The sequence below is a fragment of the Rhizophagus irregularis genome, chromosome 2 (assembly GCF_026210795.1).
Source record: "Rhizophagus irregularis chromosome 2, complete sequence".
NCBI lineage: Eukaryota > Fungi > Glomeromycota > Glomeromycetes > Glomerales > Glomeraceae > Rhizophagus > Rhizophagus irregularis.
In genome coordinates, this window is record NC_089430.1 from 3,092,554 (window position 1) to 3,109,877 (window position 17,324).

The 17,324-nt window shown below is 28.9% G+C and overlaps 4 protein-coding genes across 4 annotated transcripts; 2 read left to right on the forward strand and 2 right to left on the reverse strand.

Moving 5' to 3' along the window:
* Positions 1-582: 582 nt before the first annotated feature.
* On the forward strand, positions 583-1,128 carry OCT59_012039 (uncharacterized protein; the record flags this gene model as incomplete). Its single annotated transcript, XM_066134189.1, has 3 exons — positions 583-682; positions 744-955; positions 1,033-1,128. 3 exons carry the CDS (start codon positions 583-585, stop codon positions 1,126-1,128), a joined length of 408 nt encoding a protein of 135 aa, XP_065989477.1.
* A 2,167-nt stretch (positions 1,129-3,295) lies between these two features.
* OCT59_012040 (uncharacterized protein) lies at positions 3,296-5,027 on the reverse strand. The gene is made up of 4 exons (XM_025312990.2): positions 4,839-5,027; positions 4,712-4,748; positions 3,595-4,597; positions 3,296-3,533 (listed from the first exon to the last, which is right to left on the reverse strand). The coding sequence occupies exons 2-4, from the start codon at positions 4,742-4,744 to the stop codon at positions 3,517-3,519; spliced, it is 1,053 nt and encodes a 350-aa protein (XP_025188488.1). The 5' UTR covers positions 4,745-4,748; positions 4,839-5,027; the 3' UTR covers positions 3,296-3,516.
* Positions 5,028-9,220: 4,193 nt separating this feature from the next.
* On the reverse strand, positions 9,221-10,109 carry OCT59_012041 (uncharacterized protein; the record flags this gene model as incomplete). The annotated part of the gene is made up of 5 exons (XM_066134190.1): positions 9,221-9,289; positions 9,372-9,424; positions 9,596-9,607; positions 9,921-10,015; positions 10,102-10,109. 5 exons carry the CDS (start codon positions 10,107-10,109, stop codon positions 9,221-9,223), a joined length of 237 nt encoding a protein of 78 aa, XP_065989478.1.
* A 3,873-nt stretch (positions 10,110-13,982) lies between these two features.
* On the forward strand, positions 13,983-17,057 carry OCT59_012042 (uncharacterized protein; the record flags this gene model as incomplete). Its single annotated transcript, XM_066134191.1, has 10 exons — positions 13,983-15,008; positions 15,081-15,280; positions 15,351-15,446; positions 15,850-16,121; positions 16,315-16,360; positions 16,445-16,545; positions 16,627-16,665; positions 16,725-16,770; positions 16,849-16,949; positions 17,014-17,057. 10 exons carry the CDS (start codon positions 13,983-13,985, stop codon positions 17,055-17,057), a joined length of 1,971 nt encoding a protein of 656 aa, XP_065989479.1.
* Positions 17,058-17,324: the final 267 nt, after the last annotated feature.

Below are 17,324 nucleotides of genomic sequence, written 5' to 3' on the forward strand. Positions count from 1 at the left end.
TCTTTTATTTTCTCTATTTCTTCCGTATTTCTTTCACAGAATTTTAAAAATTCTGAGCCGTCACTACTTCAACAGATGAGAAGGTGGAATCCACTAAAAAAAGTAATTTAAATTACAGTCAGTTCAGTGTAATGAAAGCCATTTTAATAAGTGCTAACCTTGTGTTTCTTTGAGTTTTTCCACTAATTTCATAATACCCGTTACATGTCCTACTTTTATTTTAGGCGATTCGCTAATAAGCTCCATTTTAGTTAACAAGAGAAAAGATTTTCCATCAATTTCTTGATCGTAAATTTTTTTATGTCCTCGTCGTTAAGGTTGCTTGTCTAAACCTCTTCAAAATCCTATGATTAGTTTCATCAAAATTTTACTATAGATTTATTATAGTTTCGGTAGAGTTTCGGCAGTTTCAGCATTTATAATAAGTTTCAGCAGTTTCGCCTTTCTCCAAAGTTTCGCCAGTTTTTTAATATAACTTTAATATAGTTTCAGCAGAATTTCGCTTTTTGGCGAAACGCCAACTTGCCTAAACCCCTAGGTTTTGGCAAGCAACCTTACTCGTCGTTATATTTTGAACTGTTAATGTGCTTCTCAAGATATTGTTTAACATGTTCAGGGGACCATAAAAATTCTAATGATGTTATAAATAATGTGCAATCTGAGGTTCAGAAAACTAGAAGAGGTACTACCTTTTATTTTAGTTGTCAGATAAAAATTAATAACGAGCATTCTACTTTTAACAGGACATTTATTAAACCGGTTATTCGATAGAATCAAAACTCCTAAAGGAAAATTTCAAATAAAAAATGGTGATAAAGTCTTTTATCAAGATGAAGAAGTCGGTGAAGCTGTGATTACAGATGAAAAAAAGATTCTAAGATGTAAAATTATATTAACTGATGAATTTCTTAATTGTACTAATGAAACTGACCTTCTAAGGGCATGTAATGGAGGGGTAAGTTCAAATTTCATTTTTTTACATATTTAGTTCTAATCCATTAACCTCACATCATCATTGTGATATAAATCTAGTCTCGGCCATCTTCGGGTGCCATTGATAATGTCCGCTTTCATATCCGCATTAATGAATGGAGTTTCTCTGATTTGAAGGATCTGGTGAAAAAATAGTGATAGAGATTTTATTAGAAAAAATTCAAGGACTGGCAGCTTCTTCATATGTCTATGTGAAATGATATTACCATGACTGATATTATCAGAGTCATGATTCGAAGATTGCAAATGAGAGTTTAAATGCCTCTGCAATAAGATTTGTATTTACCTTTTTTTTGTTAATAAATAACGTTTGCATCTTATCACATACGCCAGTCTTTGTTTTTGATCGTTTAAAATATTCTTATAACGTGATTTTTTGTCCAGTGGCGTGTTATACACACTCGTGTCAACAATGAGTACGTATGGAGAGTACCTTATTTGATGGAAAAATATATGCTAAATGATTGATGAAAAAGCGAGATGCGTATTAACCATATATGTATTGTAATAAATTCATTTCATGGTATGGTATAACAGTTACCTATTTCGTGATCCAACAACGAGACTGTGATATTTCATTTTGATATAGCTGCGCATGTATCACGTAGGACGAAATCTGTTATATTTTTTTTGCAGCCTATATAAGAATTTGTAACCGTGAACTAGAAGAGTGCTTTCTCTGGAATTGTGTAATACGCAGAAATAATTTTAAATAAGTACAGTAGATTGAAAGACCAACCGAGTTAGAAATTATGGCCTACACACAGCAATATTCGGTTAACGAGGTATGCGATTAAAAAAATATGTAAGTGTATTAATTATAATATCTGTCTTGCTTACATTATGAAATAATGCCCTTCAGGCATTCCTGTTATTTATCTGGTTGGACACTAGTATTCTTACTTGTGTACAATGGACTTTTCGAAGAAAAGGCAGTGTCAAAGGGGGCACTGTGAGGGACATGTTATAACAAGAAAGTTATTGTAACTCACTTTACAAACGGGGATTCGAAAATGTGTGTATCTTCTATTTATTTTAAGTATGCCAATAGGACTTACAACACAATAAGAAGGGGGTAGTTAATTACTGGAGAGAAATTGGTCATTAAAAATTGTGGGGATATAAGAAAGAGGATCTATTTTTTCACATATTGCCTTGGAATTTTAGAAAAAGAATTACCACTTCATAGTGTTCGACTGCAATCAATATCACAAATAGGTACGTGTTTTGGTAAACTTGCGGAGTTGGATTTACATTAATTGTTGATAGCTAATCGAAATCGGGTAGTAACGATCAAATAACAATGTCAACACTATTATCTTGGATTCATTTGTTGTCAATAGCTAGTAAGCATATAATCGACGAACTTCTCTGTCATTGTTCGAAATTCGAATTCTTATTCTTGATGATGCAAGTGATTCTGGAACAATATCGCTAGTTGTTACACAAGACATGCGCTATCATAGCATAGCAAGGAGTAGAGTAGTCTATAGAACATTTAGGTTACGAGGTAAATCCTTCTTAGAAATCATATCATTACCCAGATATAGTCCGATAACTAAGTGTAGCTCTCGTGTATAATCATTAGTTTGCAATCAGTAGGAGACTGCTCGAAGGGCGTAAATACTTATAACGAATTTTTAGATCAATGTAATAGGAAGCAAATTATCTTATTTGCGTTGTTCTATTACGATTGTGGTACGGTTAATAAAATATTGGATTATTAATGGATAACGATTTTTGTCTTGTGTGGTGTAGTAAAAAATTGGATCAACGACAGAGAGCGGTTTATTATATGTACGGAAACAATATATTATTGAAAGAATAGGAATAAGTAAAATAGGAACTATGATTGCATAAACGATTTTATTAGATGTGTTGCCTATGATCTCTGAGTGATTTATCCATCAAAAGTGTGTAACGGGGCACCGCAAAGTAATAATTAGAAAACAATGTTAACGAAGATTTACAGGGCAAAGATCACGCAATCGCATCGTTCTGATACATATATATGTTTTCATTAATATGTTAATTAGAATAAAAATTTGATGTACAGTACATCAAAACCTCTCAAAAATAAATTTTTCGAGTGAAAGTTTTCATTATTTCCTTGGTTCCAGGGAATTTTTCGCTAAAACAACTGGATTATCTCCCGCAGGAGCTAATGCTTCAAGGGAGGCATTGATTCGATTTCAAAACTTTAGCTATAACATAGTCAATATCCTCCACGCTTAACCTCGAAATAAACGATGCGGAAAAAACAATATGTAGAATATATGTTAATATTTTCACAGATAAAATGAATATTTCACAATGCATTTTATTTTTTTGTATTAAGTAACTAAGCAGTGTGCTTCAGAATCAAACTAATTATCAATCAGTTATCTCCATCAATTAACAATAAGAGTTTACTTTACTGAATAATTTCCACCTAATAGCAAGCATAAAACTAAATCAGTGAATTTACTTTCTTGAACGCTTCTTTCTTGAACTCTTCTTTTTTGAACTCTTCTTTTTTTTCTCTTAAGAATGCATGGGACCTGAGAGAAAATAAATAGTTATAAAAAATAATAATTTTTAAAATGAGCAATTTATTCATACCATAATCAGCTTCAACAGGTTCAGCAGCTACAACAATATTCCCTGTATCAGATTCTATGATCCATCGCATCCATTTAAGCTCAAATCCCTTTGTCACTCTTTCCACTCCTTCTAAGTAATCCCCATGAAACACTAATGTACTTGACATACCGTCCAAATTAAACACGCGGCCGAAGCAGTCCAGGAAAAGTATTCCGCAGTTTTGTTGCCCAATTATTATGATATGATCGAATCCATATTCCATAACTTCCTCAATGTAACAGTTAAGTTCTTCTTTTATATACTTGATATAATCTTCTTGATCTTTATCGTAGATCTTATAACCAAGTGAATTTGCAATATAGCAACGGTTAGGCTTCATAATTGTATCGATTGTAATTGGTAAATTGTTACGATACCCATGTCCATCATCGAACTCATCACTTGGGAACACTTGGCACAAGGAGGTATCACACTCATTGCTCCAAATTTTAGGTAGATCGTTCGGCAGTACAAGGTTGCAGGTCTTTTTCTTGTACCGTGCATTGCCCCCAGGGGTATTGACTCGGAGCAATGGCCCCAATTGTTCGTACAGAAACTGGATCTTCTTTGAGGATTCTGAGAGCACTGTTCGAGTGCCGGTATTGCCTTTACCCTTTCCGTCGCTATATCCAGGTTGGTGAGTGTTGTTATTGACGTTAGTTCCCCACTGCGAACCGACGCTCCGAACATGATTCGTATTATCTTCTCTTTTTCCACCGAAATCATCAAATTCACTGTTGATGGACGGTTTAGAACATTCAATTCCATCATAATGATTTTGTCGACCAGGAAATATTGCATTTTGGCAAGGTATAACAGCTTGTTTTGATAACTCATCTCTCGTGAACTCATCTTCTTCATTATATAGTGTGCCCACAATAGACACACTACGTCCCAAATCGTTATCATTAGAATTGGTCGACAAAAAGGTGTTCTTACCATAATTCCCTTGGTCCCGAATGGCGTTACAGTTTTTTGAGTCCTACATAAAAAAATTTGTTGAGTATATTTTCTTTGTCTTTTGAAAACTAATATAAAATCAGGCAGTTGTATTATATGAATACATATATATATATATATATATAAGATACTGTACATGAATGGTATCACAAAATAATCTATCAATCATGGCTCTTGTAATTTAAAACACCAAGAAAGAGCGTTTAAACTTGATTAATAGCGTGAGTCACATCTATTTTACTAATCTTAAAATTATACTCAACTGCCATTTAAAGTTAGATTAGTTAGATTATGTAAATATACCCCTTGGTATGGGACAATTAGACTTTTGTTTTAATTGTATACTGGCGCAGAATACTTAAATTATTGATAATCTCTTCACCGTGATCATATCTGGACAATCAACTAGAGATGTTTATACCTATGAAACTAATTCTTTTCGCAACAACTCTAAAGTGCAATTAACTTAGGATGACGATCAAGAAGGTGCACTGGGTTACACAATTCCCAATAATTCGATTAATCGTGGCGTATTACTATCTTTGTTATCGTTATTTACTGATGACATAGTAATTATTGCACTTCACCAATAAAGATTATGTCATGGTAGAGGCTATTTTCTTTACATTACGAAATAAACAAAGAACTTCCTTATCGATAACCTCTTCGACTGTGATCGTATATGCGATTATAGCGTCCAACCTCTACACTATTAATCTAGGACCCGGATAATTATAATAGAGGTCACATCCGCAGTACTAATTAAAAATCTAATGGAATATACATAAATTTTGCATACATTTTTATCATATGACCTTATTTTGTACTATAAATATCCTTTTTTATCATATGACTTCGATATAATTTTTTTACTAAAAAAAATAGGTCAAAATTTTTTATTTTATATTAAAATTATACAGCATTATCATCTGGTTTAAACATATAAGCAATTTCGCCAATATAATCTCTTTCTTTATTATATATAGTTAATTTTTAGCTGAATCCAAAGCCACATTGGAAAAATAATAATCTTCTTCAAAAATTTTTTGACCAAGATAAAAATCCGAAAATTTCATTGATTCTACAATCAAAATTGTAATTCTAAGGTTTGGTTTGCATTAAAGATTAAAGATATCGAATTTAGTAAACAATCCCCATTAGAAAAGACAGCTGCAGAAGTTAAGTGTGAATATTGCAAAGAAGGATTTTTCAGCAGTATTATCAATTCTGGCTAACGGAGCATAAGGAGTATCAAAAGTAATAGAAAAGATATCAGATATATTATTTGAAACATAAGCTTGAACAGAATGAATATTAGGAGGTGGAATTGTAGAAAGAAACCTATTAATGTCTAAAAGTTTCTTGATATATCATTTTGCATTGATGTTAAAGACAAAAATTAAAACACGAAAACGCGTGTCTTAACATTTTAAAAGTAATTAACGGTAAATCATGTTGAATTTTCGGTAAATTTATCTGACATGACAAGCAAATAAATTTAATAAATTTAGATAATTATTACATTGTGGTAAAAAAATAATAAAATTTATTATGGTAAAATTATCTCAAGTAATTCCCCCTAAAATATACGCAAATTACATGTGACCTAAAAATTTTACATAAAATTCTATACTTTTTTTACTGTGACCTAATTCAGGGGTACTCTATTTTTGCATATGACTTATGCTTTAAAATACCCGCTTTTGCATATGACCTTTTCATTAAAAATTCAAAAAAATATATTTTTTTGTATATGACCTTTATTATAATTGTTATAATTGTCCGGGGTCCTATTAATCCTATAAAAAATTATAATTATAATTACATGGGTATTCTTTCCGTGATCAGATAATACGTTCAATAATGATATGACCAAAAAATTTTTTCGAATAATCGCCTCCCATGCACTAATTATTCGTATGTTACCCATCAGATTTCAATTATCCGATGTCACCACTCACCAGTCCACTAACTAAATATAATAAAATACAATAATAGTACGGATGCATAAAATATAAATACCTTGTGACCAGATAGAATATATTCTTCCTGTACATCATCGCACTCGAGAGTGGAGATAGTTAGATATACTCCATATACGGTATTAGTCTCATTAATTACAAAAAATATCATTATATCCCCGTCTGAACCTTTTTTCATTCATGTGGATCACTATTCACTAGTGTAGTTAAATAGCAAGCGGAATACGTTTCTTATTTTTGTTAATAACGTTTGCTAAAAGAACAATATACAGATTATACAATAATAGGACCACATATTTGAAATACCAATAGCGCATGGTAGTTTATTATACGGTTGACATTTGAGCTAAGAGACTAGTATATTCAACACTTTTACAGAGTAAATTTCATATCTACTAAGTGATGTTCTATATGTTAGTGTACGAGATTAACAGAGAAAAAATAATGCTGACGGAATTAATTTACGTTTATCTGTTAGTAGTTTATTATTGGGTATGAATTATAGAAAAATCTTTTGCATCGCTACTTGCTAAAATAAAATTGACAGCCTCGTGTTATTGTCGGAAATTGCAAAGCTCCCCCCTGTTACATATTGTATTTACAGAGTCTGTTCTAGGTAATCGAAACTAAATGCAGTTCTACTTAAAGTTTTGACTATTGTTTGCGATTACTAAAACTAAAGAGGATGCAGAGCAAGTACTCAGTCCGCAACATTTTTATTTTTTTCTATATGGAACTCCTTATTACATCACATTCTTATCGTAATTGAATAAAACTATCCGGAAATAGAAATTTTAACGCAGTCGTAGCAGGATTGTGTAACGAAATGAAAATCTGAAAGGATTCGCTACACAAATCTAGCACTGATATCATTTCATACAAACCTATATAGAATAGATAAGTCGGTTCTAAGGCTCAGTATACTTGAGTAGTTACATCGTTGGTCACGAAACATCTAATGTGATAATTTTCCCAGAGAGTAGGGCAAGAGCCCCTTGGCTGGGCAAAGCCCACGATCAGTGTAAAGTATCATGTGTTTTCGCAGTAGGTAACAGTTGTCCACTAATATTCAACTCGCAGTAGTAACTCATAAAACACAGATCACATTCATCACAGCGGACAATATGTAGTTAAAATAGTTTGTCAGATAACAATGAGCATATTTTTTACATATTAGAAGTCCCATGGGCGTTTAGAAATCATGTGGTAATATTGTTTTTATTTCTTTGTTCGGAAAAAACGGTAATGAAGTTCAGTACCCTCGATCAGAGTTGTTATCATGCGAGACAGTAGATACTTGTGATATAATTGAAAGTTTTCGTCCCATAGCAGTATGGATCAGTTGCCATCAATAACCCGAAAGCTTTTCGTGCATGTTTTTTTTCCATTATGATTGTTTTGTCCATTTGTCTTTGACACCTTTAGGCGAATCTCTTCAGTGAAACTAAACAAAACAACAGCATGTCTAGGCGGGACTACAAAGTAGAAACCCGTAGAATTTTTTATCTATGGCAATGAACATAGCTCATATAGGGGATATGGAGAAACTATCGTAGGTGCAACACATAAAATGTAGAAACTTTTGGTAGGATAGTATATTAAAATCAAAAAAATTCAATTGTGATTTTTATTGTAAATAAAATTATGTTGAAAATTATGTTGAAAATAAAAACAAAATATAAATTACAAAAAAATGCACATTAACCCTTTGATTATTACCCTATATCAATCAACGATGTAACTATGGATAATTACATTACAAAAGTAATCATGATTTCATCAATTTGATATTTGCTGATCAGATCTATATTCATTTAGTAATAACATTGATGAAGTGAAAAATTAATGACATGGCACAGTAATTTCATAAAAAAAAATGCCACAACTTTCCCAATATTCAAGCCAGTTTAATGAAAATTTAATATTAAAACTATTCCATTCCTGCAGCACAACTTTCTTAGTCTTTTCAGACCTGTTTTATTTAAACAATATGTTGAAATTACGCTGTAAAGTGAAAAAAAAAAGATTATTACAAAAAAATATTTATATCTCTGTAAATATCCAATATAGCTTAATGAAAATTGACATCTGAATAGTTCCATACCTGTTAATTAGTTTTCAAATCCTGATTCGTTTAATCAAAGTGCTAAATTTACGATATAAAGTGAAAAATAAACGCGCGCGGAACAGTAATTCATGCGAAAATACCTGACATCTAAATAAAGATTTCATAGCTGTTGAGTATAAAATATGTTACCAATTTTGAAGGAAAATAGAAAAAAAGGAATGAGATACATTATTGATTTATCATGATTGATGAAACAATAAATAGCCAAAATTTGTGAGTCAAAATATGTAGCGTACATACAATAAATCAAAAGCCTCCAGTGACGTATTTAAAGATTTGACTAACGCATAATAAAAAATATCAAATTCATCGTATATTTAGGAAATTATTACATAATGCAAAACAAAGTAACAACATAAAAAGAAATAACTTACCCTTTTCAAAAGTTTACCAAGATCCTTTATAATTGATGGAAAATTGCGAAGAGACAATCTGCTTTGTGACGAACAATAGATAATCCTCTTTTATATCGACATTACAACTTCACCATATTTCAAATCTTAAAGTTGAAAAGATACAGTATTACTAAAAAGTGTCAAATGAATATCCAAATTCGACGAATTCGACGCAGCCGATTATCATAGGTAATTGTACTACTATCTTCCTATAATAGTATTATTATAATGGTTACTAAAATAATGAATAGATGATAGTTGACTAAATTTGCATAAATTAAATATTACAACCTTGAAAATTCGTTGAGTATTTTGAATATTTCGATTAATGATATTAAGACGGTCTTGAATATTGATTCATGATATTAAGTAAGTTTAGAATCAAGCAAATTCTTGTGCGACAATTTGAAGTCTTTGATTTAGGTTTATAAAAGTTCAGTCGTTACCTACAATAAAAGATAAAGATTTTAGAATATAGGGTTAAAAAGTTAAAACCATTATTTTTTTAAATTTACCTCTTAATCCATCTTCGTAAAAAGATTATACAGAATATACTTCAATAAACTCGTGATATTGAATTGATTTATAATTTATTACGCAGTTGAGAATTCCTCTGAAGTGTGTCTTATAATTTCATTATAAATTTTATCAGAACCTGGAAAACATTTTCCTAGAATAATTCATCTAAAAGAATATATTCCTGGTTTGTATATAATTATGAAAATCAAAGAATATCCTAAAGAATCATATAAAAATTCTGTGGTGAGTGATGGGGCATCAAAATTTTGACGTTAAAATTGTAAAATATTAAAAGTTAATGGATTTAATATACCAATATACCTAGTAGATGAATTTTTTGATTTTCGGGAACGTAAGATAAAATTATTTTACGAGAAACATATCCAAGAACAGGAATATTGCCAACGCTCAAGTCTCTAATCAAAAGTTAATCTTTCAAAGTATTAAAATCATCTGTTAATTCACAAATGTCTTTGAGTGTCCTTTTTGGAACAAATCATACGTAATCATGATGGAATACCTAAAAATTGATTCATTGATTATTAAATTGTTTGAATAAGGATTAGAATTTGGATTTCAACGCATTAAGGACTTATAGATACATATAATTTGTACATTTGAAACGAAAGAACCTACTTAAGTTTTGAGCAATAGTTATGGTCAGTTGATCTCGGGGTAATGTAGTTCAAAAAAAAAATAACGCCCACAGTCCCTTAGCCCATTCCTTGAGCATTCGACCTTGTTCAATGACATACGGAACTTACAGCAACAACTCAATCAACTACAAATCTGGTTATTTGGCTTTATAAGACTTTTTTTTTTCGGAGACTATCTCGTGCAACTGGCGGTAATCCTTTCCAGTTTTAAAGTTTGATATGCAGATGATTATGAAATTATGTAAAAATGCGCAGGACCGAAAATTTTAATTTTAAAAAAAATAAGAGGGGGAAGGTATGTTTATTTTATTTATATTATTTTAAAAGGTTGAATTAACCTTAATTTGTTTAACGCCCATGATTTTTTAGATTTATTTTCAGGTTGATATACAGCCAAACGTGATTTGATCTACATGCCTAATTCGTAAACAATAACTTTCAAAACAGATGTTCATAAAGAAAAATAAAAGACTATAGATGTTTAGATTTATACTATGATAAGATTCTATTTTTGGAATATTACTTTTCCGTAAATTACTTTCTCCGTATAAATATTTTATGCACTTACGTAAAAAAAAAAAGACTAATAATAGTAAAAAAGAAACCACTTATCGGAGAAAGTATGAATGAAAAAACTACCATTGAACTGGTAAATAGCGTAATGATATTTAGATTAGATAACGCATATGATATCAAAATAGTTGATAATCACGGAAATTGGACAAATTAATAATTAAGTTATATTATTTATGTTTAGCGTCTAATATTCTATACAATGAAATCCCTCAAAGATAAGGTGGTACAAATATGGTTATTATGATACAAATTAGGTCCAAAGGTTTTTGTCTCTTCATTTTAGAAATATTTTAAGATTTTGAGAACCTTCTTTTTTTTTTTGATAAAATAATTTACATTTCATCCCCCCTTTTTTTATTTATTTAAAAGTTTCGTTAACCCATTTTTAAAAGGGAACCAAATTAAATTTATTTATATTTCCTCTGAATAATTTTCTTTCGCGTTCATTTTATAAGAAAACTTGTTTAAAATCCTGTTATTGTATGCAAGCACAATCAAATTAATAATTATTGTCACAAAAATTTCGTAAGCACTCCTAAGTGTGAGAATTTCCATTAAAATGAGGAAAGAATGGGAAAACCTGTATTAAAACTTGATTTAATAAAAAACTGCGAAATTTTTTTTGGGAAAAATGGTTATAAAATCACCCAAAATTTTTCTTCGTTTAAAGATTATTTTATTTTCTTGTCAATTATAATTAATTATTCAAACAAATTATCAAAACAATATATTCCTTTAAAAATTATAAATTTCTCAATAAATACTATAATATATATTTTCTATTCCGATTATAAAGAAACAAGGTTCTACTTTCTTAATTATTGAATATTCAAATAAAGGTAATTTTTCAAACTAAATTTCTATTAATATATATATGCTTAAAAAAAATAAAAAAAAAAATAATAAATTAATAATATATTTTAAATTTATTCTAGTTTATAGTGAATTCTCTTTCATTATTAATGAAGAAGGAACTGTTATTAATTAATTGTTACAATTGTAAAATTTGTAAATTGTTAATTCAATTTTACAATTTTACAATTGTACAATTTTATAATTGTAAATTGTTAATTCAATTTTACAATTTTACAATTTTACAATTTTATAATTGTAAATTGTTAATTCAATTTTACAATTTTACAATTATACAATTTTATCGTATAGATTTTAAAGTATTTATAATAGACTTAATAGATATAAGAAATTATTGTAATTATATATAGATTTAATTAGTTATTGAGGAGTATAGATGTAGAAATTCTTAATTTTTAATTTGTTGTTGGAAAACAGGTTTTCGTCGGTCAGTCAGGTTTCTCGATTGTCGATTTCCACACAACCTGAATATGGTAAAAAGGCATTGTTAAGAATTTCTATCTTTTCATATCTTTCACCGGATCAATGCCGCCGGCGAAAAATTATCATTCATTCATATCATCCTTTCATTTATATTCTTTCTTTAGTTAAAACATATTTACTTAAATAAAATTACAGAAAACTTTTTTTTTTTAAAAAAAATAAATGCTAATATTAAATTTTTTCTCGAGTATATATACAATTATAAACTATAAAAAGAAACAGGTTTTTGAGCAATTCGATGTTAACAAATAGAATGACGTTACTGTTAGAAAAATCGGTTGATTTCGTTCCGAAGTCTATACTAATTTTGGCCATGATTTACTGTATGCGGTCATGTGTTCGGTATGAATTATGGGGGTGTACATATGGGCGGATTTGACTCACTTGATGTCGATCATCAAGTGAGCCATATGACGATATTAACGTTACGAACGGGCCGGAGTTAACGTCAACGCTATCACGTGCAAGTGCATAACTCCGTAGGATGTAACGTACACCCCCCACTGTACGTTAAGGACGCCCTGAATTATGACTTCTACTGTATTTAAGATTCCAAACATTTCTCTAACCGTTATTTCACACCAAAGACGATTCACAAATAAGCATGAATGTAAAGTGAGATAATCTTCTTCAAAATATTCATATATTGCATCGATACAATTGATAAGTGTCGTAAATGGGATTAAAATGTGAATACAAAAAATTTTATATAAATGCTACTGTAGCTACTCATATACCATTGGCAATTATTATTACTTTGTTTTCTTGATCAAGACCTTTTTAAATAAGAATGGAATATTTATTTCAACGCCTACTTTGAATCACCATTGTTTAATAATTTTTCACATAGATAGTATTCATAATTCATTAGATTTATCGATATCTAAACTTTGTCCAAAATCTTAAAAAGATTTCTTCAATATTAACGAATGATGATTTAATAATATTAAAATTTTAATAATTTGTTAATATTTAGATTAAAATTTGTTATCTTTCAAGTCAATCAATTGAGGAAATTATCTTTAGGGATTGTGAAAATAATTAAAAAATATAAAAAATTGAGTATTTAATATTAAAAAATTTGATATCTTGATATGTGTATTATTATAATTATCTCTATTATGTTGGCGAGTTATATAGCATACATTATGACGTATAAAACTTGACCGGGATTAAACTTAGATCTGACTAAATTAATTTTTTTAATATACCAACTAGAACGGACTTCTTGTGTTCTTGCACACAATCGTAATTATAATAAATACACTAATAAAAATTATTACATCAAATAACCAATTCTTTAGCCATTTGGATAAAATGCGCAACAAGGATTGACCCGGTAAAAAATAGAGATTGTGTTTTGTTTGTAAGAATTACATTAATTATTTGAATCGATCAGACCAACATAAAACCGGTTCGATATTTTCTATAAATATTCCACGAATCTACTAACATTTACGGAAAAATCATGGAACCAATAAAAATAATTCAGGAATTTACCATGGAAACATTCCATGCAATCATTCCGTTCACCTGACTCTAGCGGACTAAGCCGAAAGAAAAAAGAAAAAAAAATTCTGAGATTATAAAATAAGAATTCCAAGATTTGATTCATTGTGTTAAAACCAAATTTAGTCGTATTGTGCCATGTTTGTGGCGCAGCGGGTGACACAAATTTGATGAATATAGTAATCTCACGTGTTGCTCGTTTTACTCTTATGATTGATCTACAAAGCCAGACATCTATAAATATTGTCAGTCGTAGTTTTCAAAAAAAAAATATAGCATAATTATAATGGAACTTATAGAAAAAAAATACGGCGAATACACAATAAAATCTATAACAAAATATGATAATTCTTTTGATCCAACGCCAAAATTAAAATCTAGTCCTATTCCAATTAAATTTATTTCTTTTAATGAAAACGATGATAATTGTTTTTATTGTAAAAATCCGTATACTGAAACACTTTTATTTAAACAAAAATACTGTGAAACATGCTTATTCCAATATATTAATTATGTTGATAATGATCATAAATACTTGGACGTACTAATAACTAATAATAATACTGATCATTATGCTTCATGTCTTTGTACAGAATGCGTTCTTTACTTTAAAATCACATGTTTTAAACAAGTAATCGCAACTAATTCTCATCATAATGTAAAGTTTGATATTAAAAAAAACTGCGGATTATGTGGGAAATTAAATTATCAGGATTTAGAATTTATCGAGTTTGAGTCTTGTTCAAATTGTTATATAGTTTCTTCTGAATTGATAGAATCAACCTTGACTAAATCGTCCATTCAAATTCTTCATTTACCGTGGTGGAATACTCATAGTCGGTGTATAGTTTGTTTGAAAAACCTTACGTTTATATTTGATTGTCAAAAATGGTGTTCATTTTGCAATATAATATATACTGGATGTAGACATTGTTTGACAACAAATATTATTTTTGGATTTACGCAAAAATCTCAATGTAAGAAATGCAATAGAATAATATTTATTACTATTGATATCACAAATATCATCAGTGGCAATAATGATTTAGATAGTGAGCTTCTTATTAATCTAAAGCCTAATATTACTGTTTCGTTAAATTCGGTATCTTTGTACCGTTATTATCTTAATGATCCTGTTTCTTCGCTAAAATGGATTTCATACTCGAACATTAAAATTATCAAGGAAATAGCGCAAGGTGGTTTTGGTATCATTTATCAAGCAACTTTATTGGAATATGAAGATGCAAAAATAACAGTTGCCGTAAAAAAATTCCTAAGCTCAAAAAGTATTACTAAATCTTTTTTAAGTGAGGTAAATACATTAACATAATTATAACTCGTTTTTTTTTTGTTGTTAATCTTTTAAATTTCAAAAATTTTTTAGTTAAAATCATATTATCAATTATGCAAAGATTATCGTTTTATTATTAAATGTCATGGTATTACGAAAGATCCTATAACAAATGAATACATGTTAGTGATGGATTATGCTAATGAGGGAGATTTACATAACTACTTACAAAATAATTTTCAATATATCACATGGAAACGAAAATTAACTATTTTATGTCAAATCTCAGAAGGGTATAACACAATATTATGTTTATTATTCATTGTTATAGTTATAGTAATAATATTTTTTTTTTTTCATCAGACTTAAAGTTATTCATAAAATCAACTTTATACATCGAGATCTTCATAGTGGAAATATATTACTCTTTCGAAATATTAATACTATTTATGATTTCAGGTACTTAATAACTTTGCATAAATTTCTAAATGAATTTTATAAAAGACTTGTGGAAGTAAAGGGATCATCATTTTTGAACTTTTCTCAGACTTAAACATAATGCTGTTCATAATTTTTGGAAAATTGGAGATTTTGGATTATCACAATCTGAAAACGATCCTTCAAAAAATAATGAAATATATGGAGTAATACCTTATATTGCACCTGAAATATTCAATGGTGCAAAATTTTCAAAAGCATCTGATATTTATAGTCTTGGCATGATTATGTGGGAACTTACAACAGGATGCAAACCTTTTGCTAATGTTGAACACGACATTTCTCTTATTTTTAAGATTATTGATGGAAAACGACCCGAAATTACAAATGATACACCTGAATGTTTTGCAAACTTAATGAAAAGGTGTTGGGATCCCGATCCATCAAAAAGACCTTACATATCGGATATATCAGATACTATAAGTAAATTTAAATCCTCTTGTAGAGAATATGAACCTGTAGAATTCAGTGAACAATTCCATCAAGCTGAAGAAAACCGATTGAAATTAATAAAATCTAAGAAACTAGGACCAAAATTTACTGAAAAACCTCATTCAAAAGCAATTTATATAAGTAGGCCATTAAAAATTTCTAAATCTTTATCTATTAATAAACTTTCGATTAATGTTAATCCAGGTATGTACCAATTTTCATTGAAATTATTTATCAAACGTCAGAGTTTTTTGGTTAGGTTAGGATTAAGATGTTAATTATTATAATGCGTCACGTCCTTCCGTCATTTTCTATTACTTGTCACCATTACTATATATACATACGCCCTATTTATTATAGGCATTTATTAACAGTTTATGATCTTAAATCTTAATAGAATACACTTCAAAAGAATATGATCTTGATATAAATGATATTCAAAGGTATAAAGTATTAATTATAATGCTGTATGGAAAATATTTAAAATATTTAATATTAATGTATTTTTGTTTAAAATAATACTCTAGTTCATCTTCACACGGTAAAAATTTCGCAATCCAGAATTCTTCAAATACTCAACATCCGGGTGCTAGTAGACCACTAAGATCCTTAATTATTAAATCATCAAGTATATAATTATTTATTTAATCTATTCTAAATTTTTTTTTTAAAAAAAAAAGAATATAACTATAATATTTTGTTTAAACAGAAAAATTGGACGAGAAATTGAATAATGAAGATAATGAAGGTGAACTTAAATAAATATCAAAGAAATTATTGCTTTATATTAATTTATTTTTATTTCAGAATACGCTTCAAAAGAATACGATTTTGATATAAATGATGTTCAAAGGTATATTATATAAATAATTATATTATAGATCAATTATAATAATTTTTTATTAATTTACATTTAATTTTTATATTATAGACCTTCTTCATCAAATGTAATTTTTGTGAGAAAGAGCTCTAGTAGTCTAGCTATAAGAAAACGTAATATTGAAGAATTAAATATTATTCCTCAAAACAATGGTAAATTTTGTCTGGATAACAGAAAACTTTAATTATTTATGCTAAAATTTTTATTTGAATATAGGAAAGCGTATCAAAACAAATGAAAATTCCAAGAATGAGAAATGAAAATCAATTTTTTCGAATTAAACCTTAGAAAGCTTTTTTTGTCTTACTATATACGATTATTTTATTTGCTTAATTCGAACCCATTGCTATTAGACATTCTGAATTATCATTTCGGCATTTAGATACATGTCACAAAAAATCCTGGCGCCGTATTATTGGCGATCACGTAATCTAAAATCGCATATAATTTATATTTTTGCCTAAGGAAGCAGTTTATAAATAAATACTATTAGCGCATAATTATTATATTTATATATATTATTTGAC

Bases quoted from the DNA above. Each gene is read 5' to 3' on its own strand.
- OCT59_012040 (XM_025312990.2), bottom strand. From the start codon at position 4,744: ATGATTGATAGATTATTTTGTGATACCATTCAT. The intron at 4,598-4,711 runs GTACAGTATCTT...TTTTTTATGTAG, and splicing joins TATTTTGTGATACCATTCAT to GACTCAAAAAACTGTAACGC.